This window comes from Heptranchias perlo, chromosome 27, assembly GCF_035084215.1.
Source record: "Heptranchias perlo isolate sHepPer1 chromosome 27, sHepPer1.hap1, whole genome shotgun sequence".
NCBI classification, from domain to species: domain Eukaryota; kingdom Metazoa; phylum Chordata; class Chondrichthyes; order Hexanchiformes; family Hexanchidae; genus Heptranchias; species Heptranchias perlo.
This window is the reverse complement of record NC_090351.1, coordinates 2,879,933-2,905,692: the sequence shown is the minus strand read 5'-3', so window position 1 is coordinate 2,905,692 and position 25,760 is coordinate 2,879,933. Positions and strand designations below refer to the sequence as shown.

Sequence of the window (25,760 nt, the reverse complement as noted above, 5' to 3'; positions counted from 1 at the left end):
CGGTTCGGAACAGAAGGCAACTATCCTCCTGGCCACTCAAATGCTGGCGAGTTGATGCACGCCCGGTATTGGGCTCCTGGGGAACAAATGCTCGGTGGCGAGCCGACCACCTAGAAACTTGCTGAAATATGGATGGAAAGTGTTGCTGGAATGCAGTTTGACAGACAGCTTCATTGTGAGCGCTAACATTTCACAGCGTCAGAGGATGTGCGGCTTTCAGCTAGAAACACTCCAACAAGTGAACATGGCGACCGCAGCGCCCACACACACAGGATGGGGGAAGGAGGCAGGGAGCGCTGAGGGTTAAGACGCTATGAACCTATTTTGATGCATGAGAATCATCAGCCATGAAAATGCTGCAATAGATTATGGCAGTCGCGATTTTACAGAAATGCTTACACTAGTTCTTTTGAAATCCGTATCAGGATTACACGATCTAAACTTCCGGGTGATGTCTGCAGAGCAATCATCCACAAGGAAACACTAGCAGCAGAAGCTCCTGTGTGCAACACAGTTCTTGGAATAATACACATTGTACACTATTGATAAATGCACTAAATATGCTACAAAATACCGCCGACGGAGGCCGCGTATTTTCGACAGGAAATACAACGATACTCGAACCGGCGACTGGTTCCTACACATTGAACAAAAACAGGACTTCGAGTTTATGCAGATTACTATTTGAGGCGACGGCTTTCACAACTTTTATCAGCGGTATTTGTGTTGAAATCGGTACCGTTGTCCACGTCACTGATCACCCTGCTTGAAAAGCTACGTGTTGCGTCTGAGTTTTAAAACAGACTCAAACCACAACACAAGCAGGCAGAAGCAGCGGTGTATAGTTGGGATAATATGTAGAGATCATATTAGTATATAGTGGGTGGAAATCTGCAATAAATATAATGCGTTCATGAACTGGGAGATTCGACAGCGAACAATTGAGAGCGCTGCTGTTTGCGTGGCTGTTGGATCCGCAAGGCTGGGTGTGCGCGACGTTTGTTTGCATTTGATTGACAGGCGGCCTGGACCGATCCCAGGGCTCGCTCGCTCGCTCGGCTCCCCACTGCCTCGAAGAGCGGCGGCGCGGGGAGGGGTGGGGCGGCTCCTGATTGGCGGCCGCTGGCGGGGTCAGGGTTCAGGCGCGGGCCAATGGCAGCGGGCGGTGGTGCGCGAGCGGCCGTGCGGCTCCTGTGCGTGGAGAGGCCGGCCGTTGGATGGGGACGAGGTAACCGCACTTTGCCTGCAGAGCGGGCGCCGCTCCCGCCTGGAGCCGCCTACCATTGCACCCAGCAGACCCTTATTGACTTAAACGTGTCCTCCCCACTGCCTCCCGAGGTTAAATCAATGAAGTTTATTTTATTTTTTGTACATGTGTGAGGGGGGTATCTAATGGCTGTCAGATTATGCAGGTTCTTGGCCCGTGGCCCTGTTAACCACCCTTGTCCTTTGTTTCTGTTCCAGGGTGAAGCGCTGCCGCCTCCTGAGCTTCGGATCTGGGTGCTGCCAGGGACGGCCTGCCTAACTCGCCGCCATTTTGTGGTGGGTTGTTGGCCGAGGATTGTGGGAGGGGGGTGCGGTCCCGGCCGCCGCCGCACGGTGGCGCTGCGGCCCGGGTTTTTGGCAACAAGCAAGAGGAGGAGGAGGAGGAGGAAGAAGAGGAGGAGGAGGGAGAGGGAAGAGGCGGCTGCACCACCCACTCCCGGGGGCACGGAGGGAGCAGCAGGCAACAGTCACCGGCACAGGCTGCAGGATCAGAGCAGGGCTCGGCCTCCCTCAGCCGCCATCATGAGCAACATGAAGCCCCTGGTTTTGCAGAGCGCAGACAGCTCGGGCGGTGCTCAGTGGTAAGTACCGAGCTGTGGATTAACTCCCACCTGATTTAGAGCTGCCACTCTGGCCTTGTGCTGCTCTACTACTACTTCTGGCTGTTGCTGTTGTGATTTTTACAAACAAAACATAGTACTATAAGTGTTTTAGAATATGTTTGCCTGGAGATTGGTATTGCTGGAAACCTTTGCTACAAAGGGTAAAATTCTGTTGGCATCTATGAGTCAGATCCGCCTACTGGGCAGTCTCAGAATTCAAAGGCGGAACAACCGGTGTGTGTTTTACGTCAAGTGTATGCCGGCTGCAGATAACCGTTTAACTTTCACAGGATTTTGAAAGCTGAGCGTCACGTAAATGTCCCGATGAGATTCGAGGCTCATGTGTGGCTTGTTAAGTTTGAAGAGACATTGCCATTTGATCTCTAAACACCTACAGTAGAATGAGTGAACGGGCGGTTACATAGAGTTGTATTTTGAATGTATTCTGAGCCAGTGAGTGTGGATTGGAAAAAAGTTATGGAGAGTGAGGCAAACTCACAAATTCTTCAGGCTGCTGGTGGGAGACTTTGCCACGGAGCAGATTGAGGGGGTGGGGGCATTAGCGGGCAGGGTGACGGGGGCACCTGGTTATTGTGGGTGTAATAAAGGAGGGTGGGGACTGTGTGACGGTCAGTGTGTGACCCCCCCCAGCCCCCCAGCACCTGTTGTCAGCAGCGTTACTCGATGGTGAGAGGCGACCTGCAACACTTTCCTACAAAACGCATGGTGCAGTGACTCCACTCCCCCGCTCACCCCCCCGCTATCCCGGAGCCACGGGCAGCTCGGTGAACGGACCCGGCGTGTTTAGGCAAAGCGAGGGATCAGATGAATTTCGTCACCCACACTGCCTACCGGAAGTGCCCGTGCATGGCCCGCAGCCGCCATCTGCGGCAGGAATTTCGGTACGGAATCTCGCGCCCTTTTCGTATCGCCGCCCGACTCCAGCGGAGTTGACTGAAAGGAACCATCCCTCCAGCCTCTCCCTCCCTCGAACCTCCTCCTCCCCCCCCCCCCTCAGCCCTTTCTTCCCCCTTCCCCCCCCCCTCAGCCCTTTCTCCCTCCTCTCCCCCCCCTCAGCCCTTTCTCCCTCCTCCCCCTCCCCTCAGCCCTTTCTCCCTCCTCCCCCTCCCCTCAGCCCTTTCTCCCTCCTCTCCCCCCCCTCAGCCCTTTCTCCCTCCTCTCCCCCCCCTCAGCCCTTTCTCCCTCCTCTCCCCCCCTCAGCCCTTTCTCCCTCCTCCCCCCCGCCTCAGCCCTTTCTCCCTCCTCCCCCCCGCCTCAGCCCTTTCTCCCTCCTCCCCCCCCCTCCTCAGCCCTTTCTCCCACCTCCCCCCCTCCTCAGCCCTTTCTCCCACCTCCCCCCCCTCCTCAGCCCTTTCTCCCTCCTCCCCCCCCTCCTCAGCCCTTTCTCCCTCCTCCCCCCCCTCCGCCCTTTCCCCCTCCCCCTCTACCCCCCGCCCTCTTCCCCCTCCCCCTCTACCCCCCGCCCTCTTCACCCCCCCGCCCTCTTTCCCTCCCCCGCCCACTTTCCCGCCTCCCGCCCCGCCCTCTTTCCCGCCCCCCCTCCCTCCCTCTTTCCCCCCCCTCCCACCCTCTTTCCCGCCCCTCCCACCCTCTTTCCCGCCCCTCCCACCCTCTTTCCCGCCTCCCCCTCCCCCCTCCCTCCTGCCCTCCCCCTCCCTCCTGCCCTCCCCCCTCTCTCTTCCCACCCTGCTCTCTTTCTCCCCTTCCCCCGGCCCTCTTTCCCGCCCTCCCCCCTCTCTCTTCCCACCCTGCTCTCTTTCCCCCCCTTCCCCCTGCTCTCTTTCCCCCTCCCCCCCTCCCCTCTCCCCCCCTTCCCCTCCTCCCCCCCTTCCCCTCCTCCCCCCCTTCCCCTCCTCCCCCTGCTCTCTTTCCCCCCTCCCCCTGCTCTCTTTCCCCCCTCCCCCTGCTCTCTTTCCCCCCTGCTCTCTTTCCCTCTCCCCCCGCTCTCTTTCCCCCTCCCTCTTTCCCCCCCTTCCCTCTTTCCCCCCCTTCCCTCTTTCCCCCCCTTTCCTCTTTCCCCCCCTTCCCTCTTTCCCCCCCTTCCCTCTTTCCCCTCTTTCCCCCCCTTCCCCCTGCTCTCTTTCCCACCTTCCCCCCCTTCCCCCCCTTCCCTCTTTCCCCCCCTTCCCCCTGCTCTCTTTCCCACCTTCCCCCCTGCTCTCTTTCCCCCCTTCCTCTTTCCTCCCCTCCCTCCCCCCCAGCACTTTCCCGCCTCCCCGCCCTCGTCCCTCCCTCCGCCCTCTCCTGCCATCTCTCTCCCCACGCCCTCTCCCGCCATCTCTCTCCCCCCCCGCCCTCTCCGGCCATCTCTCTCCCCCCCCGCCCTCTCCGGCCATCTCTCTCCCCCCGCCCTCTCTCCCCCCCAGCATTTTCCCGCCATCTCTCCCCCCCCCCCCCCGCACTTTCCCGCCATCTCTCCCCCCCCCCCCCCCGCACTTTCCCGCCATCTCCCCCCCCCCCGCACTTTCCCGCCATCTCTTCCCCCCCCCCCCCCGCACTTTCCCGCCATCTCTCCCCCCCCCCCCGCACTTTCCCGCCATCTCTCCCCCCCCCGCACTTTCCCGCCATCTCTCCCCCCCCCCCGCACTTTCCCGCCATCTCTCCCCCCCCCCATCTCTCCCCCCCCCCCCCGCACTTTCCCGCCATCTCTCCCCCCCCCCCCCCCGCACTTTCCCGCCATCTCTCCCCCCCCCGCACTTTCCCGCCATCTCTCCCCCCCCCCCGCACTTTCCCGCCATCTCTCCCCCCCCCCGCACTTTCCCGCCATCTCTCCCCCCCCCCGCACTTTCCCGCCATCTCTCCCCCCCCCCGCACTTTCCCGCCATCTCTCCCCCCCCCCGCACTTTCCCGCCATCTCTCCCCCCCCCCCGCACTTTCCCGCCATCTCCCCCCCCCCCCATCTCTCCCCCCCCCCCCCATCTCTCCCCCCCCCCGCACTTTCCCGCCATCTCTCCCCCCCCCCCGCACTTTCCCGCCATCTCTCCCCCCCCCCCCCCGCACTTTCCCGCCATCTCTCCCCCCCCCGCACTTTCCCGCCATCTCTCCCCCCCCCCCCCCCGCACTTTCCCGCCATCTCTCTCCCCCCCCCGCACTTTCCCGCCATCTCTCCCCCCCCCCCCCGCCACTTTCCCGCCATCTCTCCCCCCCCCCATCTCTCCCCCCCCCCCCCCCGCACTTTCCCGCCATCTCTCCCCCCCCCCCCCCCGCACTTTCCCGCCATCTCTCCCCCCCCCCCCCCCGCACTTTCCCGCCATCTCTCTCCCCCCCCCTCCGCACTTCCCCGCCATCTCCCCCCCCCCCCGCACTTTCCCGCCAACTCCCCCCCCCCCCCCCCCGCACTTTCCCGCCATCTCTCCCCCCCCCGCACTTTCCCGCCATCTCTCCCCCCCCCGCACTTTCCCGCCATCTCTCCCCCCCCCCCCCGCACTTTCCCGCCATCTCTCCCCCCCCCCCGCACTTTCCCGCCATCTCTCCCCCCCCCCCCGCACTTTCCCGCCATCTCTCCCCCCCCCCCCCCGCACTTTCCCGCCATCTCTCTCCCCCCCCCCCCCCCCGCACTTTCCCGCCATCTCTCTCCCCCCCCCCCCCCCCCGCACTTTCCCGCCATCTCTCTCCCCCGCCATCTCTCTCCCCCCCCCCGCACTTTCCCGCCATCTCTCTCCCCCCCCCCCCCGCACTTTCCCGCCATCTCTCCCCACCCCCCCCGCACTTTCCCGCCATCTCTCCCCCCCCCGCACTTTCCCGCCATCTCTCCCCCCCCCCCCCCCCCCCGCACTTTCCCGCCATCTCTCCCCCCCCCCGCACTTCCCGCCATCCTCTCCCCCCCCCCCGCACTTTCCCGCCATCTCTCCCCCCCCCCGCACTTTCCCGCCATCTCTCCCCCCCCCCGCACTTTCCCGCCATCTCTCCCCCCCCCCCCGCACTTTCCCGCCATCTCTCCCCCCCCCCGCACTTTCCCGCCATCTCTCCCCCCCCCGCACTTTCCCGCCATCTCTCCCCCCCCCCCCCCCCGCACTTTCCCGCCATCTCTCCCCCCCCCCCCCCGCACTTTCCCGCCATCTCTCCCCCCCCCCCCCGCACTTTCCCGCCATCTCTCCCCCCCCCCCCCGCACTTTCCCGCCATCTCTCCCCCCCCCCCCCCGCACTTTCCCGCCATCTCTCCCCCCCCCCCCCCCCGCACTTTCCCGCCATCTCTCCCCCCCCCCCCGCACTTTCCCGCCATCTCTCCCCCCCCCCCCCGCACTTTCCCGCCATCTCTCTCTCCCCCCCCCCCCCGCACTTTCCCGCCATCTCTCCCCCCCCCCCCCCCCGCACTTTCCCGCCATCTCTCCCCCCCCCCCCGCACTTTCCGCCATCTCTCTCTCCCCCCCCCCCCCCCCGCACTTTCCCGCCATCTCTCTCTTCCCCCCCCCCCCCCCCCCACACACTTTCCCGCCATCTCTCTCCCCCCCCCCGCACTTTCCCGCCATCTCTCCCCCCCCCCCCCCCCACACACACACTTTCCCGCCATCTCTCTCTCTCTCTCCCCCTCTCTTTCTCTCCTTTCCCCTCTCTCTCTCTTTCCCTCCCTTTCGCTGGCGGCGGCGCTGCTACGGTATGTATGACGACACCCCTTGACGTCAACACGTTGGGGCGCAGTCATTGGCTCCCTTTGTGTGTCTGCGTTCTATGGGCGTGACCAGCCCGGCAGGCTTGTCCAATGGAGGAGGATCGAGTCTGTTGCTGATGCGAGGGTCCGATTGGTGCGCTGGTTGGCGCGGTACTTCCGCTCGCATTCCTCAGCTCGGTTCATGAACGATCCATCAAAGTTGCCCCTATAATAGTTTTAATGTAGAAAGTTACAGGTAGAAACGGATAAATTTATATTTGGTTACTGAGCACAATGAGATTCAGATATGCATCTACTTGATCATTTTCAGCTACATATATCGATCCAGGGAACCAATCTTTCCGAATTCCACATTTCACCCCAGTGATGATGTTACAGTCAATAGCATTGCATTAAGGTACCGTTAAACAGGGTCTCAGAGCGTAGTTTGCTGGTAAATTTAAGGAACTAGATCAAGGTGAGCTGGAACGAACCCTAGAGTCATAAAGGAAATGCCTTTTAAGGCAGTAAAGTGCTTTGGGAGGTCCTGAGGTCGCGGAAGCAGTTATATCAATGCAATTTTTTAAATTGTTGTTGATATAGATAGTGTGTATATTTATAGACCCAGCAATTACAGCAAGAGATTGGACACTGAGTCGTGTTTCACTATTAGTAATACAGGAGACTATAATGTATTTCACATACTTTTAAATTTCGAGTGAGCTACAGGACATCTGGGAAATTGGGGTGATGTCTGTAAGTTTAATGTAGCCCAGTTTAGTATCCGCGTGTCAATGGGATGTTCGGTCAGGTATGAAGCAGTTGTCTCCTGATGCCGGTTGTATTTCTGAGTAATCTGTTCTATCTACAGAGTGTCTGGGGATGTGACATAGAACAAGAAAGCCTTGCTTATCTCCCGCAGTCTAGTGTTTGGAGTCATCAAAACCGCCTAAAGCTGATCAGACATCGCACTTCGACTAAGTATCTGCACATTAGACAAGGCACAATTTAACCACGTACGGTAACACACTGCAATACCATCACAGTAGATCAATGTATAAACTGCAGATTTTATTTAATGGGATGTGTGTGGCTTCTGAGGGCAGTTGTGGACGAATCACCTTTGATCGCTGATATGGTCCATCAGCTTTAAGTGCAAACATCTCCCCAATGCAGCAGTGTCCATACCGAGGTAACCCATTGCTCGGCCCGATTGTATGGGGTTTGGGAAGGCGGGCGGTAAATGGATAGCTCGGCGCAGGGTGTACCGATCTGACGCCGAGCAGTGTTTGGATACTTGGCGTGCTGTGACAGGGGGATAGTGACATCAAACATTCGGTCCTCGGCAGTGGAGTCCAGAATAGATATGAAATCCCACCAGAACACACACACGGACCTGTCAGTCAGCGAGCCCCCATTCCTACAGACAACCACCAGAACACACACACGGACCTGTCAGTCAGCGAGCCCCCTTTCCTACAGACAACCACCAGAACACACACACGGACCTGTCAGTCAGCGAGCCCCCTTTCCTACAGACAACCACCAGAACACACACACGGACCTGTCAGTCAGCGAGCCCCCTTTCCTACAGACAACCACCAGAACACACACACGGACCTGTCAGATAGCGAGCCCCCTTTCCTACAGACAACCACCAGAACACACACACGGACCTGTCAGTCAGCGAGCCCCCTTTCCTACAGACAACACGACCCTTTATAGTTTGAAGTGGAAACTCCAGTGGTTTTTGGGTTTTAAGCCCAAGCGTGAGCCAAACATGATACCCAAGGGGGAGGAGGGGGGGGGGGTGCACAGAAATTCCGACCATTCTTTCATCAGTGCGGCATTTTATCAGTTTACGATCTCGTGCAATCTCAAATCCAGATAAGATCTTGGTGTAATTGAACGAATGATTCTGCCCTTTAACCATGAAGGCAACATATAACCCAGGAAGTGTTACTGTCAAAGGCTCACGGTCGGTGAACAGGTGCGGAAGAATGTTCCGGGCCGAGTACATTCCCTGCTCTTTTTTCCAACTCTCAACTTTTTCCTATTGGATCTCAATAGCGGATTGAGCAGGCAGTGATCGCTTTGATCATCCATTTCTCGGAATTATCTTTGCATGTGTGCAGACAGGACGCATTTTTATTAAATAATCTCCTGCTGATTTAAATCAACAACCCAACATTAATAACATGGCTCAATAAATTATAATAATTTGAATGTACAGTTGGTATGCTGGGTATATACTGACCTTTCCTATGATTCCCAATGTCTGTATTGAGATGTTGGGAACACCCGCATGCTTGCAGCTGTTTAATCGCCCCAGATGTGGGGTTTTGTTGTGACACCCTGTGCAATGGACGGGTTGAAATCTCGGTTGTTTATGGTTGTGATATTGGCAAATGGCAATTGGTAGCTGGTCCAAGTACAGGATACACTCCAACCTTCACAGCCGAGTAATGGTTAGTCACCCCTAAATGGGCATGTTAGAACCTCAGGGAATGGACCCTGACATGAAGTAACACCATTGCACATTAAGCTAACGGACACATGGGTAGACAGACTTGGTGGAGTGGGTAGTTTAGATTAGGGGGTGTTGAGTCAGGTTAATGGAGCCATAAATCCAAAAGTGTGATTGGATGGTTGAGATAGACGGTCTCTTGGTTGATAGCCCCCTGTGTCACCAGCAATGTTTTCGGGCAAATTTGAAGCCGGAGTTGGGACTAATCCTACCGACAGCGGGTTTCTGGAGGGAAGGTGAGCCAACTGCGACGTGACCTGTGCTCAGGGTAGATTCCCACACCAGCCCTGGAATTTAGCAGATATTGGCGAGATGCACGAGTGCAGCTTAAAGGCAGTTCCCGCTGCTTCCAATGCTCTAGTAGCCGCTCCGTGTTGGTATTCCCACTACTTACACTTGGCTTGTAAACCAACCGCCATGTTAGTCACCTTGTCAAAACCTGACTTTCCCCTCATGCTCATTTTTGGCGGTTGTATTTTTTCTGCGAATTCATTTTGCCCTCAAGCTTATTCTGATTCTTCTGTTATGTTCTGACGCTGTCTTCAATTGTTTAGCTTGTTTTCAATGTTCCTTTTTCACTTGTGTCAGAGTTTTAAAAAAAGGGTTCCTGTCCGCTTCGCTCTTGATTTTACTTTATCGGATTGAGTCAGACTGGGAGTTAACTCATTAGATTATAATATCAGACCGCACCATCTTTTTAAAAAAAAAGACTTGTTAACTGGAACACGCCCAGTTTAATAAAAAAAACTTGTTTTAAAAAACAAATTCTCAACCTAACGGCAAATGTTCACAGTTTTTAAATTCTACCAGTGGTCCCAATAATGGGCTTTAACCTCTGGACTGAAAAAGGCCCCCGGACAGGCCTCGGTAATCAAACCGCTTTATAAGCATCACAATCAGCTACCGTGTGAGATGGAATGACTCATACATTGAGCTGAAAACTTAACCCACACCCGTGGTAACCGGGGGAATTAGGTCGGTCTGTGGGCACATTGACAGCCCATCGGTTCGAATTATTGGTTAATTCCAGCTTCCCATATATTTACATTGATATATTGGTTCCATACTAACAGTATTGAATTCAGGAAATTTGTTACTAATATTTAAACAAGTGATACGCGCAGTTAAATATATCTGACCAATTAATCGCACACATAACGGTATAGAAATCGAGGCTAGACTGTACTACGTGGCTTTCTGGTTGATGGTAAGATTGCTAGTAATTATTTTAATTAACATTAAAAACTCATCGATTTTATATCTATAATCAATATTTTAAAAAGGTATATTCTAGCACGTGTTAATGCCAACAGTTGCAAAACAGTCTTAAAATGCTGAGTTGCAGCCTGAAACTGACAAACAGAATTTAGCTGATTGTTAAGTAAACACAAACTCCGGTCAATCATAGAATGGTTACAACACAGGAAACCGCCATTCGGCCCATTGAGCCCGTACTGGCTCTTTGTAAGAGCAATCTAGTTACTCCCATCCCCCCGTTAATTCCCTGTAGCCCTGCAAATTTTTTCTCTTTCGAGTAATTATCTAATTCCTTTTTGAAAGCCACGATTGAATCTGCTTCCACTACCCTTTCAGGCAGTACATACCAGATCATAACTACTTGCTGTGTAAAAAGATTTTCTTTTGCCAATCACCTGGACACAGGTCCAAATGAACCCTTTACACTGTACATTATATGGTATTACACTCCTGTACTTACCATTTGACTTACTGTGAGCTATATGTGTATAAAAGTTCTTTCTAGTGTACATCCATCATATACCAGACATCATACCTCAGTGTTATACATTTCACATCCATACACAGGACAGTGACTGACCTTGAGCCTGAAATCTACATCTAGTTACAATTGTGTCTGATTGACCTCAGCTGTTTATAAATAATTACAATTACAAGGATTTGCCTACTGATAGCATTGGCCTTAAAGGTGCTAAAACTGCCCCAGAACGCAGACCATCCATGCGCAGTGCCGTAGGAAATTGCTTATTATCACATCTCATTTTCATGATGTGATGCTATTACACAAACATGGGTGGAATTTCTGGAGCCTTGCTGATTGTTCTGAGGTATTATAGAAAGGATACAGAGGCACTGGAGAAGTTGCAAAAAAGATTCCCAAGGATGATATCAGAACTGAGAGGATGTACTTATCAGGAAAGGCTGACCAGACTGGGGCTCTTTTCTCTAGAAATGAGAAGGCTGAGGAGGGGTGACCTGATAGTGGTCTTCAAAATTGTGAAGGGGTTTGATAAGGTAGATGTAGAGAAGATGTTTCCACTTGTGGGGGAGACCAGAACTAGGGGCCATAAATATAAGATAGTCACTAATAAATCCAATAGGGAATTCAGGAGAAATTTCTTTACCCAGAGAGTGGTTAGAATGTGGAACTCACTATCACAAGGAGTAGTTAGGCAAATAGCATAGATGCATTTAAGGGGAAGCTGGATAAACACATGAGGGAGAAAGGAATAGAAGGATATTTTGATAGGGTTAGATGAAGATGGGTGGGAGGAGGCTGGTGTGGAGCATAAATGCCTGCTAGACCAGTTGGGCTGAATGGCCTATTTCTGAGCTGTAAATTCTATGGTCATTATTGGCCAAATGACTAACTACAATCACCTGCAGAGAATCAATTTAACAAAGCAGGCATGTTGGACTTAGCACCCACTTCTTATTCTTTTCCCTCCCTTTTTCCCCTCTTCCCCTGACCAGATTTTTCTAGTTAATTTGTATTTAAGAAAAAATTCTTCCTGCTTGTTGCAGCCTCACTTTACCTCACCTCCCTCAGCATCCTGTGAGAAAGAGGTGGTGTCCCAAGGCAACTTCCCATCCTTGGTACTGCTCCATCCCGAGTGTTGGTGCTTGATACTTGGGCTGCTTCAACCCACCAAGCAAAGCTCCATGCACTTGACCCAGCCCGGCTCCATTATTTTAGATTTGTTGTAGTATTCGTAGGGATTATTTAAAATGTATTTTAAAAATCCTGAGATTCTCACTAGCATTTTAGAAAAGACCAACTACTATTTAATCATATCCAGATTAAATATTGATTAATGTAGCTGGAGTCCTTGTTTTCAGCTTTTGCACATTTAAGATTTTATACTTAGTTTAATTTTGCAAGACTTACAGTCTACTGCTTCCCAGCCTCATGCTCTGGCCCCCTCACTGCATCCCAGCCTGAGTCCCTTTGCTCCTTCTCAGATCCCAACTCCAACACTTCCTATTTCCAGCCATAAGGCCCAGTCGACTGGTTCCTCCGAAGAAATATCCCAACCCCCAGCTTCCCACCTGGGCCCCAGCCTCTGATTTATCTCTCTCCTTTATGTGTTGCAGCAGCTCTGAACAGCCCAGTACCAGTCTGAACTATTTCCCTGTAGCTAATGCAATGGAAATTCCATCTAATTCAGGGTAAAGGCAGGTTTCAACCCCTGAACCCAACCTGTCCCTCACTCTCAACATTAGACCCCTTCCTCCCATTTGAAAGGGACACATTGCTGTTGTGACTCAGCCACACCACTGTGCTTTCTTTACAGAGCTGACTACGGCTTACCAGGAGCTGCGAGTCAGAGATAAGATTTGCAGCTATACAACTACATGAGCAACAATAAGGGACATCCACCAATAATGCTTTCAAACAAAATCTATTCAGGGGTCATTGCTAAGTTTAAAAACAAGTTCTGTAATTATCTTGTGATTCAGCTGATCCTCCCAAGTAACAGACTGAACCTGTCACATGTTTGTAGCAGCAGTGACCATTGAAAGCTCAGGAACAGTCAGTTAGAGGAACTCCACTGGTGCAAGGCAATGGAGCAGGAAAATGTACAGGTTCTGAGATTTAACAGCCCAAGTGGAAGAAGAAGACTGAATGATGTAAAGGCTGTGGAGTCCTGGGAAGGTACAGAGTCATAGTGAAACATTGTAGTAGTGAAATCATTTACTGTTATTGGTGTACAGGATATGGAGTGACAGATAAATATTGGTGATAAAGTTCTGAAATAATGAACACTATTGAATTTAAAGTTGTGGAGGTATAGTATTGTTGAATAGACTGGCAAATGATTACTTCAAGTGCAGCAGGTAGAACAATGCTGACACAAAGGATGAAGACTAGTGAGATAGTTGAATTCTATTGGTGTAAAAGCTTTAGAATACTGGATTGAAGCAGCCATCTTGGTAAAATATCTACCGTTCACAGTACATAATCTCCATAACATTGCCTATCTGTGCACATGCTTCAGTCCAGCTGCTGCTAAAACCCTCATTAATGCTTTTGTTATGTCCAGACTCAACAATTCGAATGCTCTCCTGGCCAGCCTCTCATCTGCCACCCTCCATAAACTTGAGCTCATCCAAAACTCTGCTGCCCGTATCCTAACTCGCACCAAGTCCCATTTACCCAACACCACTGTGCTCGCTGACCTACAGTGGCACTCAGACTGGGAACGCCTCCAATTTAAAATTCCCATCCCTGTGTTCAAATCCCTCCATGGCCTTGCCCCTCCCTATCTCTGTAACCTCCTCCAGCCATACAACCCTTTGAGATCTCTGCGCTCCTCCAATTCTGGCCTTTTGTCCATCCCTGATTTCAGTCGCTCCGTCGTTGGCGGCTGTGCCTTCAGCTGCCTAGGCCCTAAGCTCTGGAATTCCTTCCCTCAACCTCTCCGCCTCTCTCTCCTCCATTAAGACTCTTCTTAAAACCTACCTCTTTGACTAAGCTTTTGGTCACCTGTCATAATATCTCTTTATGTGGCTTAGTGTCAAATTTTGTCTGATAACGCTCCTGTGAAGTGCCTTGGGACATTCTAATATGTTAAAGGTGCTATATAAATGCAAGTTGTTGTTTTAAGGCTTTGGGTAGTTGGAGATTCTCATATATATCCATGGAGTAATGCTATTGCTGCATGAGTTGTGAAGAAGTGAGTTAGTTGATGTGTAGAATATGGAGTAGTGGACTGGTATAACCTGTGCTACCAAAATGCTTTGGACATGAATGGATGCTATTGGTGTAAACACTGTGAAGCAAAAAGTGAAAGTGGATGTGGAATACTATTGGCGCACAGGCCATGAGGAACACTACTGAAGCGTTGGTGTTGAGGAACACTAGTGAAGTATTGGTGTTGAGGAACACTAGTGAAGTATTGGTGTTGAGGAACACTAGTGAAGTATTGGTGTTGAGGAACACTAGTGAAGTATTGGTGTTAAGGCACTCTACGAAGCATTGGTATTGGTGTTGAGGCACTCTACGGATGTATTGGTGTTGAGGCACTTTATGGATGTATTGGTGTTGAGGCACTCTATGGATGTATTGGTGTTGAGGCACTTTATGGATGTATTGGTGTTGAGGCACTCTATGGATGTATTGGTGTTGAGGCACTTTATGGATGTATTGGTGTTGAGGCACTCTATGGATGTATTGGTTTTGAGGCACTTTATGGATGTATTGGTGTTCAGGCACTCTATGGATGTATTGGTGTTGAGGCACTCTACGGATGTATTGGTGTTGAGGCACTCTACTGAAGCATTGGTATTGGTGTTGACGAACATTAGTGAAGTATTGGTGTTGAGGCACTCTACGGATGTATTGGTGTTGAGGCACTCTACTGATGCATTGGTGTTGGTGTTGAGGCACTCTACTGATGCATTGGTGTTGGTGTTGAGGCACTCTACTGATGCATTGGTGTTGGTGTTGAGGCACTCTACTGATGTGTTGGTGTTGAGGCACTCTACTGATGTGTTGGTGTTGAGGCACTCTACTGATGTGTTGGTGTTGAGGCACTCTACTGATGTGTTGGTGTTGAGGCACTCTACTGATGTATTGGTGTTGAGGCACTCTACTGATGTATTGGTGTTGAGGCACTCTACTGATGTATTGGTGTTGAGGCACTCTACTGAAGCATTGGTGTTGAGGCACTCTACTGAAGCATTGGTGTTGAGGCACTCTACTGAAGCATTGGTGTTGAGGCACTCTACTGATGCATTGGCGTTGAGGCACTCTACTGATGCATTGGCGTTGAGGCACTCTACTGATGCATTGGCGTTGAGGCACTCTACTGATGCATTGGCGTTGAGGCACTCTACTGATGCATTGGCGTTGAGGCACTCTACTGAATCACTGACTATGGAGAGGAGGAATCCTACTGAAACAAGAAACATAGTTGAGGAATCCTGCTGCACAGAATATGGTCTTGAGAAACTCTGCAAAAGCTCTGGCAATGGAGTAGAGGAACCCCACTAAAACACTGGTAGTGGAATTGAAGAACCCTACTGAACCATTGAGTGTGGAATTGAAGGACCCTACTGAACCATTGAGTGTGGAATTGAAGGACCCTACTGAACCATTGAGTGTGGAATTGAAGGACCCTACTGAACCATTGAGTGTGGAATTGAAGGACCCTACTGAACCATTGAGTGTGGAATTGAAGGACCCTACTGAACCATTGAGTGTGGAATTGAAGAACCCTACTGAACCATTGAGTGTGGAATTGAAGGACCCTACTGAACCATTGAGTGTGGAATTGAAGGACCCTACTGAACCATTGAGTGTGGAATTGAAGGACCCTACTGAACCATTGAGTGTGGAATTGAAGAACCCTACTGAACCATTGAGTGTGGAATTGAAGGACCCTACTGAACCATTGAGTGTGGAATTGAAGGACCCTACTGAACCATTGAGTGTGGAATTGAAGGACCCTACTGAACCATTGAGTGTGGAATTGAAGAACCCTACTGAACCATTGAGTGTGGAATTGAAGGACCCTACTGAACCATTGAGTGTGGAATTGAAGGACCCTACTGAACCATTGAGTGTGGAATTGAAGGACCCTACTGAACCATTGAGTGTGGAATTGAAGAACCCTACTGAACCATTGAGTGTGGAATTGAAGGACCCTACTGAACCATTGAGTGTGGAATTGAAGAACCCTACTGAAGCACTGGCAGTGGGGTTGAGGAAGTCTTTAAATAAAAGAAAGAGTTCCATTTACATCCCGCCTTTCACGACCTCAGGATGTCCCAAAGCGATTTACAGCCAATTAAGTACTTTTGAAGTGTAGTAACTGTTATAATGTAGGAAACACGGTAGCCAATTTGTGTGCAGCAGGATCCCACAAAGAGCAATATGATAATGACCAGATAATCTATTCTTAGTGGTTTTGGTTAAGGGATAAATATTACCCAGGACACTGGGGAGACCTCCCTTACCTTGGAATTGAAGAACCAATGGTACATTTCTGAATGTTACGGCTGTTACACAGGAAGGTGGAAGAATCCTGTTAAGTACAGCTTGTGGAAGAATGGGATGGAGGAATCTTGGATTAATGATTGTAGTTATATGCTCTGGATTAAGGAGAGTAGAATGCTGTTGACAAAATTGAGGAATTCCATTGGTGTAAAGGTTCTTGAGTTCAAAGACAGAAGAACCATAGCAGTATACTGGCTATGGAGTTGAGGATGCCTGTTGGTGCACAGGCTGTAGACCTAAGGAATCCAACTGAAGATTTGGCAGTGGACTGCAGGTACCCAATGGTGAATTTTATGTGGAATAACTGTATTGGAGCATTGTTAAGTGGAGTTGCGGCATCACGTTGGTGCATTGGATATAGAGTTAAGGCACACTATTGACACGTTGACTATGGACTTGAGGAACCCTATGTTGCATTGCCTGCGGAGTTGAGGAACCCTATGTTGCATTGGATGTGGAGTTGAGGAGCTCCAATATTGCATTGGATGTGGAGTTGAGGAGCCCCAATATTGCATTGGATGTGGAATTGAGGAGCCCCAATATTGCATTGGATGTGGAGTTGAGGAGCCCCAATATTGCATTGGATGTGGAGTTGAGGAGCCCCAATATTGCATTGGATGTGGAGTTGAGGAGCCCCAATATTGCATTGGATGTGGAGTTGAGGAGCCCCAATATTGCATTGGATGTGGAGTTGAGGAGCCCCAATATTGCATTGGATGTGGAGTTGAGGAGCCCCAATATTGCATTGGATGTGGAGTTGAGGAGCCCCACAGGAGTATTTTTCAATGGAGTTGAGGAATCCTCAAAGTGTATTGGCTCTGAAATCGAGGAGCCTATAGAAACTCTGGTGAATTTCCCTATGGAGTTGGTGCATTGGCTGCAGAGTTGAGGAACCTTATTTTGTGCACAAGTTGTGGAGAAATCAAAGTGGCAGTTCTAACACGCGCGCAAGTATTTTTGTACTTTGTATAGCGCTCCTATCTTTAGGATGGATTTATAATTTTGATTGCGACATGTTTTCTTATGCAGGGGGGTGGCACTCAGACTGATGAAAGTATGGAGCATTGTTGCTATTGATGTTGGTGTCAACCTGTCAACGGTCATTTGTTGAGAGTGAGGGACAACAATAACCTGGACTCGACTCCGAAAAGTGAACACAATTTACAAATAGTCGACGGGGCGATTGTGCGTGTCAGTGCTCGCGTTCACAGGAGGGGGCGTGTCCAGGGGGCGTGTCTATGGCTGCAGGGGCGTGTCTGTGGATGTGACGTACTATAGGGGCGTGACTGTAGCCTGAGGGGGCGTGTCTCTGCAGTGAGGCCGGGGACCTGATGTACAAACGTTAAGATGGCGGCCTGAGCCGCGCGAACTGTCAGCGTTCAAAATCCGCAGCGTTCCAGTCGGGCCGAGGGCCGGATGGCGGGGTGCCCGGAGTCCGGCCTCTTCTCTTGGCGCCGCGCTTCTCCCTCCCTCAGGGGGAGGCGCCGCCGGGTGGGCGCATTTCATCTGGTTTTAATGGCCGACCGTGTGCAGCCGGCACCAAGTGTGGACTCCGTACGCGGCCCAGGGCGGGCGGGCAGGCAGGCAGCATGCCGCAGAGTCCATCCTCTCCCCCCCGGTCAGAATGGGTCACCGTCCGGGCTCATCGGCAGCTCTCATGGCCGGAGTCTTCAGCCCCATATTGTCCCCATATTCTGAGACCTGATGTAGGAGCTGTCACTGGGTGGGCTGGTACACTAGATGGGCTGTCACTGGGTGGGCTGGTACACTAGATGGGCTGTCACTGGGTGGGCTGGTACACTAGATGGGCTGTCACTGGGTGGGCTGGTACACTAGATGGGCTGTCACACTAGATGGGCTGTCACTGGGTGGGCTGGTACACTAGATAGGCTGTCAGTGGGTGGGCTGGTACACTAGATGGGCTGTCAGTGGGTGGGCTGGTACACTGGGTGGGCTGGTACACTAGATAGGCTGTCAGTGGGTGGGCTGGTACACTAGATGGGCTGTCAGTGGGTGGGCTGGTACACTAAATGGGCTGGTACACTGGTTGGGCTGGTACACCAGATGGGCTGTCAGTGGGTGGGCTGGTATTGGGAGAGCTGGCAATGAGTCATTTACCTGGCCTGTCAGCATGGAGTAGTAGATGCCCGGGCATATGTTAGCAATCACTCCTCTTTCACCTCCCTCCATGTAGCCCAGAGTAACCCAGGTTGCCAACAAGAAGTGTCACTTTTAAGATGCCTATGGCCTAATGAGGCTGCAGTGGTGCTCACATGACCCTCACTTTCTCTCCTGTTTAAACCTGACTTCAGTTGTATATCCCCCATGTAGTAAAACCGGAGACCTCCCCTTACATGAACAACTTTCAACTCGGTGATTTGTTTTCTCACTTATTTTGCTGGGACAACTTGTGCTTGCTTCTCTCCATGTCAAACAATATTTGGATTCAAGTGCTGCTTAAAGTAACACTGGGCCTTTGTGATGACTGAAGGTGACAGTCAATGTCCTGGGTGCCTCTTGCTGAAGAACAACATACTATCATACTTCGTCTTGTCAGTTCTGTACCTGCACCAAATAGTACTGAGTGCTGCACTAGGAGGCCGTTCTTCAACAAAAACCGCAGGAGTGAGCCCAGGTAAGCTGGGTGAGCTGTGGTGTTGGCAGTCACAAGCCTTGAGATAATGGCACCCAAAAGAACTGAAATAAAAACAGAAAATGTTGGAGAAGCTCAGCAAGTCAGGCAGCATCTGTGGGGAAAGAAACAGAGTTAACGTTTCAGGACCATGCCATGATGGAGTGCCAGACTAGTACCATCCTCTGGATGGTGGCATGCATTGGTACAAATTGATGGATCTATGATGGATGGGTAAACTACTCGACTGGTAAAGTGGGAGAACAACATTACCTGTCAACCAGCACTGACTGGTATTAGCACGTTGTGAGTTTTACATTAAGACATGTTGGCGTCCATAGAACTAGTTTTGTTTGTGGCCTGGGGTAGTGCTGAGTAATCTTAGTTCCTATTTAGTGTGTGAGGTAAAATTATTTGTGGTTCTTCTGGGCTGTAGCTTTAATTTGGAACCCCTAGGTGGATTTTTAAATGAGTGCAGTGAAATGTTTAATGCTAGTGAAAATTATTTTTTGATACTCAAATAGAAAGTGAAGTGTTTGAGCACTTCCCACCTTTGCTTCTAAGAATTTTCTCTCTTGTTCACCCTGTGTTTATTTGCTTTCTTGTTTCTCCCAAGTTCAAATACATTGCACTACATACTCTTCCTTCTCCTGTCAAATTCAGTGTTACATATAATTACATAGAATGTACAGCATAGAAACAGGCCATTCGGCATGACAGGTCCATGCCGGTGTTTAAGCTCCACACAAGCCTCCTCTCTCCCTACCTCATCTAACCCTATCAGCATATCCTTCTATTCCTTTCTCCCTCATGTATTTATCTAGCTTCCCCTTAAATGCATCCATGCTAGCCGGCTCAGCTACTCCTTGTGATAGCAAGTTCCACATTCTAACCACTCTCTGGGTAAAGAAGTTTCTCCTGAATTCCCTATTGAATTTATTAGTGACTATCTTATATTTATGGCCCCTAGCTCTGGTTTTCCCCGCAAGTGAAAACATCCTCTATGCATCTACCCTATCAAAGCCCTTCATAATCTTGAAGACCTCTATCAGGTCATCACTAAGTTTTCTCTTTTCTAGAGAAAAGAGCCCCAGCCTGCTCAATCTTTCATGATAAGTATAACCTCTCAGTAATTCTTTTTTGCACCTTCTCCAGTACCTCCATATCCTTTTTATAATATGGAGACCAGAACTGTTCACAGTACTCAAAGTGTGGATAACTATGGTTTCTATACAAGTTAAACATAACTTCTCTGCTTTTCAATTCTATCCCTCTAGAAATGAGCCCCAGTGCTTTGTTTGCTTTATTTATGGCTTTATTAACCTGCTTCCCTTCTTTTAGTGATTTGTGTATCTGTACCTCCAGATCTCTCTACTCCTCTGCCCCATTTAGACTCTTGTTATCCAATCAGTATGTGGCCCCCTTATTCTTCCTACCAAAATGTAATACTTCACAATTATCTATATTGAAATTAATTTGCCAATTGCACGTCCATTCTGCAAGTTTATTAATGTTTTCCTGTATTTTATCACAGTCCTCCTCGGTATTAACTATAGTGTTGGTGTTGAGAGTGTTGAAATCAGAACTTAGCGTGCAGTCTCCTACTTTAACTCATTGGTTCCTGGGTTCTCAAAACTGTGAAACTCCTTATCTCCTCAGTCTTTTCCATCCTTCAGGCTTTCAGAGCTCAAGCTTGACATCACCTAAATAATTCTTCCTGATTTACCTTGTTCTGTCTTCCACTGTTTTCAACCTTTATACACAGTGGCCTTGGCTGTTCAGCTCGGTTTCTCAATTTGGAAAAATAGAGAACAACTTGCATTTATATAGCACTTCAATGTAGTAAACCGTCCCAAGGCCACTGCTGTGTACATAGAATTTGCAAAGACTTTTTTTAAAAAAGCACTCCAAACATGCATGGGAAATGATGTTCATAGTATCGTAGTAGTTGCCTCACAGGAGGCGGCCATTTGGCGCATCGTGCCTGTGCCAGCTCTTTGAAAGAGCTATCCAATTAATCCCATTCCCCGGCTCTTCCCCCATGGCACTGTAAATTTTTTCCCTTCAAGTATTTATCCAATTCCCTTTTGAAAGTTACTATTGAATCTGCTTCCACCACCCTTTCAGGCAGTGCATTCCAGATCACAACTCGCTGCGTAAAAAAAAATGTTTCCTCGTTGCCTCTGGCTCTTTTGCCAATCACTTTAAATCTGTGTCCTCTGGTTACTGACCCTTCTGCCACTGGAAACAGTTTCTCCTTATTTACTCATTCATGATTTTGAACACCTCTATCAAATCTCCCCTTAACCATCTCTGTTCTAAGAAGAACAACTCCAGCTTCTCCAGTCTCTCCACATAACTGAAGTCCCTCATCCCTGACACCATTCTAGTAGATGTTCGGTTGTGGGTATGAATTCTTTTGCAGAAAAGGCATTATTTTGTCAGTCATTGTCAAGATAGAATCACCTACTTGTGTGAAGAGAATCATTTGTATGTGACACTATAGTGTGCTGTAGCTTGGTTACTGATACAGTGCAATATGCTTTGTAATAGAAGCAAATATAAAGCTGTATCACTTAATAAAACCTTTTAATATCTCTCCTAGCATTTCAGGATGCATGTATCGGATTGTGCAGACTACGAGTCTGGATGGGAAGAATCTCTTGAAACTGATTCCTCTTCCCAACATCCCTGGACACTACATCCCAGCTGTTCCTCTTCCCGTTTCCACCGGTAGTGCCCCTTCCAAAGTAAATGTGTCGACCGTGATCCGTGTTGCAACGCAACCTAAAACAACAACTTGCAGCACTCCAACGGCATATCTTCCTGTGTTGCAACAAACCAACACAGGAAGTTTTCTAATAACATCACTTGAAGGATCAGCCAGCCACAGTGGGATGTCTCCAGTCAATCCTTCATGTGAAAATATATTTGCAGTACCAGCAGTTGCATCTTTGCAATGCCCTAGTCTAACACCAGTTACCTTGCCTGGTCTACCTATGCAGAAGACCCAAGAATCTCCCATTTTAGCTACAGACCAAAAGGGTTATAATCTAAGAAGAGTTACTGTGCCTGGTGTACCAGTGCAGAGTAACCAAACACCTCCCGCTTTGGCTACAGATCAAATGGCTTATAATCTGACCACAGTTACTTTGCCTGGTCCAGCTGTACAGAAAACCCAAGCATCTCCCACTTTAGCTACAGATCAAATGTCATATAATCTAGCAACAGTTACTTTGCCTAGTCTACCAGTGCAGAAGACCCAAGAATCTCCCATTTTAGCTACAGACCAAAAGGTTTATAATCTAAGAAGAGTTACTGTGCCTGGTGTACCAGTGCAGAGTAACCAAACACCTCCCGCTTTGGCTACAGATCAAATGGCTTATAATCTGACCACAGTTACTTTGCCTGGTCCAGCTGTTCAGAAAACCCAAGCATCCCCCACTTTGCCTATGGACCAAAAGGCTTATAATCTAACAACAGTTACTTTGCCTGGTCTACCAGTGCAGAGTACCCAAGCACCTCCCACTTTGGCTACAAATCAGAAGACTTTCATGCTTGTAAAGTCTCCAGTGTTACCTTCTGGCCATCATCTTCAGATCCCTGCAAATGCAGAAGTCAAATCTGTTCCAGCGTCTTCACTGCCCCTTGCTATTCAGCAGAAGATATTGGCTACTGCAGCGTCCAACCTCGCTAACTCGGCTGAATCCACGAAGCCATCTCCGACTGTCATTTACGTTTGCCCAGTGAACACCGTGAAGACGACACCGAAACGCCTTCCAAACATTCGCCCCAAGAACATTGTGCAGCTGCCCACAGCCCTCGCCGTTGGCGACAGCCCTGTTCAAGGCGCAGCAGCACCTGCTGCTGTTGTCAGTAGTGCAGCAGTTTCTAATGCTGAGCAGTCCCAGTCCCAGGACAGTGTGATGAAATGGGTCGTGCAGAAGAATCCGCAGTCCTTAGCGCACTGCCTTATTCCGGTTAAATCTTCCAATAACTTGGCCTCGAAGATCTTAAAGAGCTTGGCAGATCAGCAGCACGCGGAGAGCGGCACAACAAACCTGATACCATTGGCGTCAACTGCACCCTCAGAAAAGGGTGCCAACGTTTTTTCTGCATTCAAGGAAAATGCCCTGGTTATGTACAATGGTAAAGTCTATCTTGTCGTCCAGAAGAACAGTGGATTGCCCAGCCCGTGCCCTGAGAGTGTTCCAGCTTCCGGGAGCCTTACAGAGAAAGAGAACGCCTTGTCTGCTGTTTTATCACGGACCGATTTAATAACCAAAATCAAAGAGGAACCAGAGGACCCTGATTCTGAACCGTTCGAGCAGAAGGAGAACCAATTCTTAAGCCGGCCTGCAGACACCTGTAGAATGGCATTTGGTGTCCAAAATCCCTATGACCAGCACAGGGCTCAGGATGTACCAGGCACTGTACGTGAGGTAAGCCTTTGCATCGTTTTTAAGTTTAGTCAGATAGAATGAAGAAACATTTTTATTGTCTGATTATTCTGCACTTCACACTGGGAAATAATATTTCATTAATTTGTCTGCTTTAAATGTTGTTAAAATAGCTGATAGTTGCAATGTTAAACTGCACAATAGCATTTTACTTTGGACTCTAGTGAGATGTGTTAGTCATGGACTTTTCCTCTGTTTCGTGGAGCTGAGGTTTATTTTTAACTGTTACCGTTGCATGTTCCAGTCCTTGCTGTTCATAACTTTTAAACTTTGTACCTAAAATCTGGTTCCTCGCTTACCTACTCAGTACAAATGTCTGAAGTTGCTACGGCCCTTAATAAAAGTCAATGCAGTTTGCCAATAAGCTAACGGTGGAGGTGATGAACACTAAATACAGTGCACCAAATCTTGTATTCAGACTGTCCAGACAAAAGTAAACCTACTATTCACTGCACTATCTGCTTAAAGATCAGTTGAATCATAAAATGTTATGCTCACATTCAGCCGCAAACTGGTTTTGAGAAATGAATGACTTTTATAGCTGGGCTTTCTTCCCAGAATGGGGACTCAGGCTGTAGATGTCTGTGTATGTGAGTAGCGGTTTTGTTTTTCATAGAATAGTTACAGCACAGAAGGAGGCCGTCTTGTCCATTGAGCCCGTGCCGGCTCTTTAAGAGCAATCTAGTTAGTCCCATTCCCCACACTTTTCCTGTAGCCCTGCAAATTTTTCCCTTCAAATATTTCTCCAATTCCTTTTTGAAAGCCATGATTGAATCTGCTTCCAGGCAACGCATTCCAGCTCATAACAACTTGCTGTGTAAAGAAAAAAGTTTTTCCTCATGTTGCCTTTGGTTCTTTTGCCAATCACCTTAAATCTGTGTCCTCCGATTCTCAATCCTTCTGCCAATTCGAACAGTTTCTCTTTATTTACTTTATCTAAACCCTTCATAATTTTGAACAGTTGTATCAAATCACCTCTTAACCTTCTCTGCTCGAAGGAGAACAAACCCAGCTTCTCCAGTCTATCCACGTAACTGAAGTCCCTCATCCCTGGTCCCATTCCAGTAAATCTTTTCTACACCCTCTCTAAGGTCTTCACATCCTTTCTACTCTGCGTCCCAGAGGTAGCCATGGAAATAGTGGATGCATTGGTTGTCATCTTCCAAATTCTATAGATAATGGAACAGTTCCTGCAGATTGGAGGGTGACAAATGTAACCCCACTATTTAGAAAAGGAGGGAGAGAGAAAACAGGGAACTACAGACCGGTTAGCCTAACATCAGTAGTAGGGAAAATGCTAGAGTCTATTACAAAGGATGAGATAACAGGACACTTAGAAAATATCAACGGGATTAGACAAAATCAGCATGGATTTATGAAAGGGAAATCGTGTTTGACAAACCTACTGGAGTTTTTTGAGGATGTGACTGGTAGAATAGATAAGGGAGAACCAGTGGATATGGTGTATTTGGATTTTCAGACGGTCTTTGTTAAAGTCCCACATAAGAGGTTAGTGTGCAAAATTAAAGCACATGGGATTGGGGGTAATATACTGGCATGGATTGAAAATTGGTTAACAGACAGGAAACAGAGAGTAGGAATAAATGGGTCTTTTTCAGGGTGGCAGACGGTGACTTGTGGGGTACCGTAGGGATTGGTGCTTGGGCCCCGGCTATTCACAATATATATCAATAATTTGGATGAGGGAACCAAATGTAATATTTCCAAGTTTGCTGACGACACAAAACTAGGTGGGATTGTGAGTTGTGAGGAGGATGCAAAGAGGCTTCAAGGCAATTTAGACAAGTTGAATGAGTGGGCAAATGCATGGCAGATGCAGTATAACGTGGATAAATGTGAAATTATCCACTTCGGAAGGAAAAACAGAAAGGCAGAGTATTATTTAAATGGTGATAGATTGGGAAATGTTGATGTACAAAGGGACCTGGGTGTCCTTGTACACCAGTCACTGAAAGCAAACATGCAGTTGCAGCAAGCAGTTAGGAAGGCAAATGATATGTTGGCCTTCATTGCAAGAGGATTTGAGTACAGGAGCAAGGATGTCTTACTGCAGTTATACAGGGCCTTGGTGAGACCACACCTGGAGTATTGAGTGCAGTTTTGGTCTCCTTACCTAAGGGAGGATATACTTGCCATAGAGGGAGTGCAGCAAAGGTTCACCAGAATGATTCGTGGGATGGCAGGACTGTCGTATGAGGAGAGATTGGGTCGACAAGGCCTGTATTTACTCGAGTTTAGAAGAATGAGAGGTGATCTCATTGAAACATATAAAATTCAGACAGGGCTAGACAGACTTGATGCAGGGAGGATGTTTCCCCTGCTGGGGTGGGGGGGGTTGGGGGGGGGGGGTTCTAGAACGAGGGGGTCACAGTCTCAGGATATGGG

General features: G+C 49.4%; 1 protein-coding gene across 6 annotated transcripts in view; it reads left to right on the top strand.

Annotated features, from left to right (window-relative positions):
• The first annotated feature begins 1,153 nt into the window (after nt 1-1,153).
• LOC137344342 (ligand-dependent nuclear receptor-interacting factor 1-like) overlaps nt 1,154-25,760 on the top strand; it is a 39,453-nt gene continuing 14,846 nt past the window's right edge. The window contains exons 1-4 of one of the 6 annotated variants that reach the window (XM_068007216.1): nt 1,190-1,338; nt 1,465-1,847; nt 7,349-7,493; nt 21,500-23,336. In XM_068007216.1, the coding sequence (XP_067863317.1) occupies nt 21,513-23,336 (1,824 nt within the window). In that variant the 5' untranslated portion in view covers nt 1,190-1,338; nt 1,465-1,847; nt 7,349-7,493; nt 21,500-21,512. Of the gene's footprint in view, nt 1,339-1,464; nt 1,848-7,348; nt 7,494-12,801; nt 12,918-18,283; nt 18,898-21,499; nt 23,337-25,760 lie in introns of those variants that run through there. The other 5 variants (XM_068007215.1, XM_068007214.1, XM_068007217.1 and 2 more) reach the window with 5 other exon arrangements.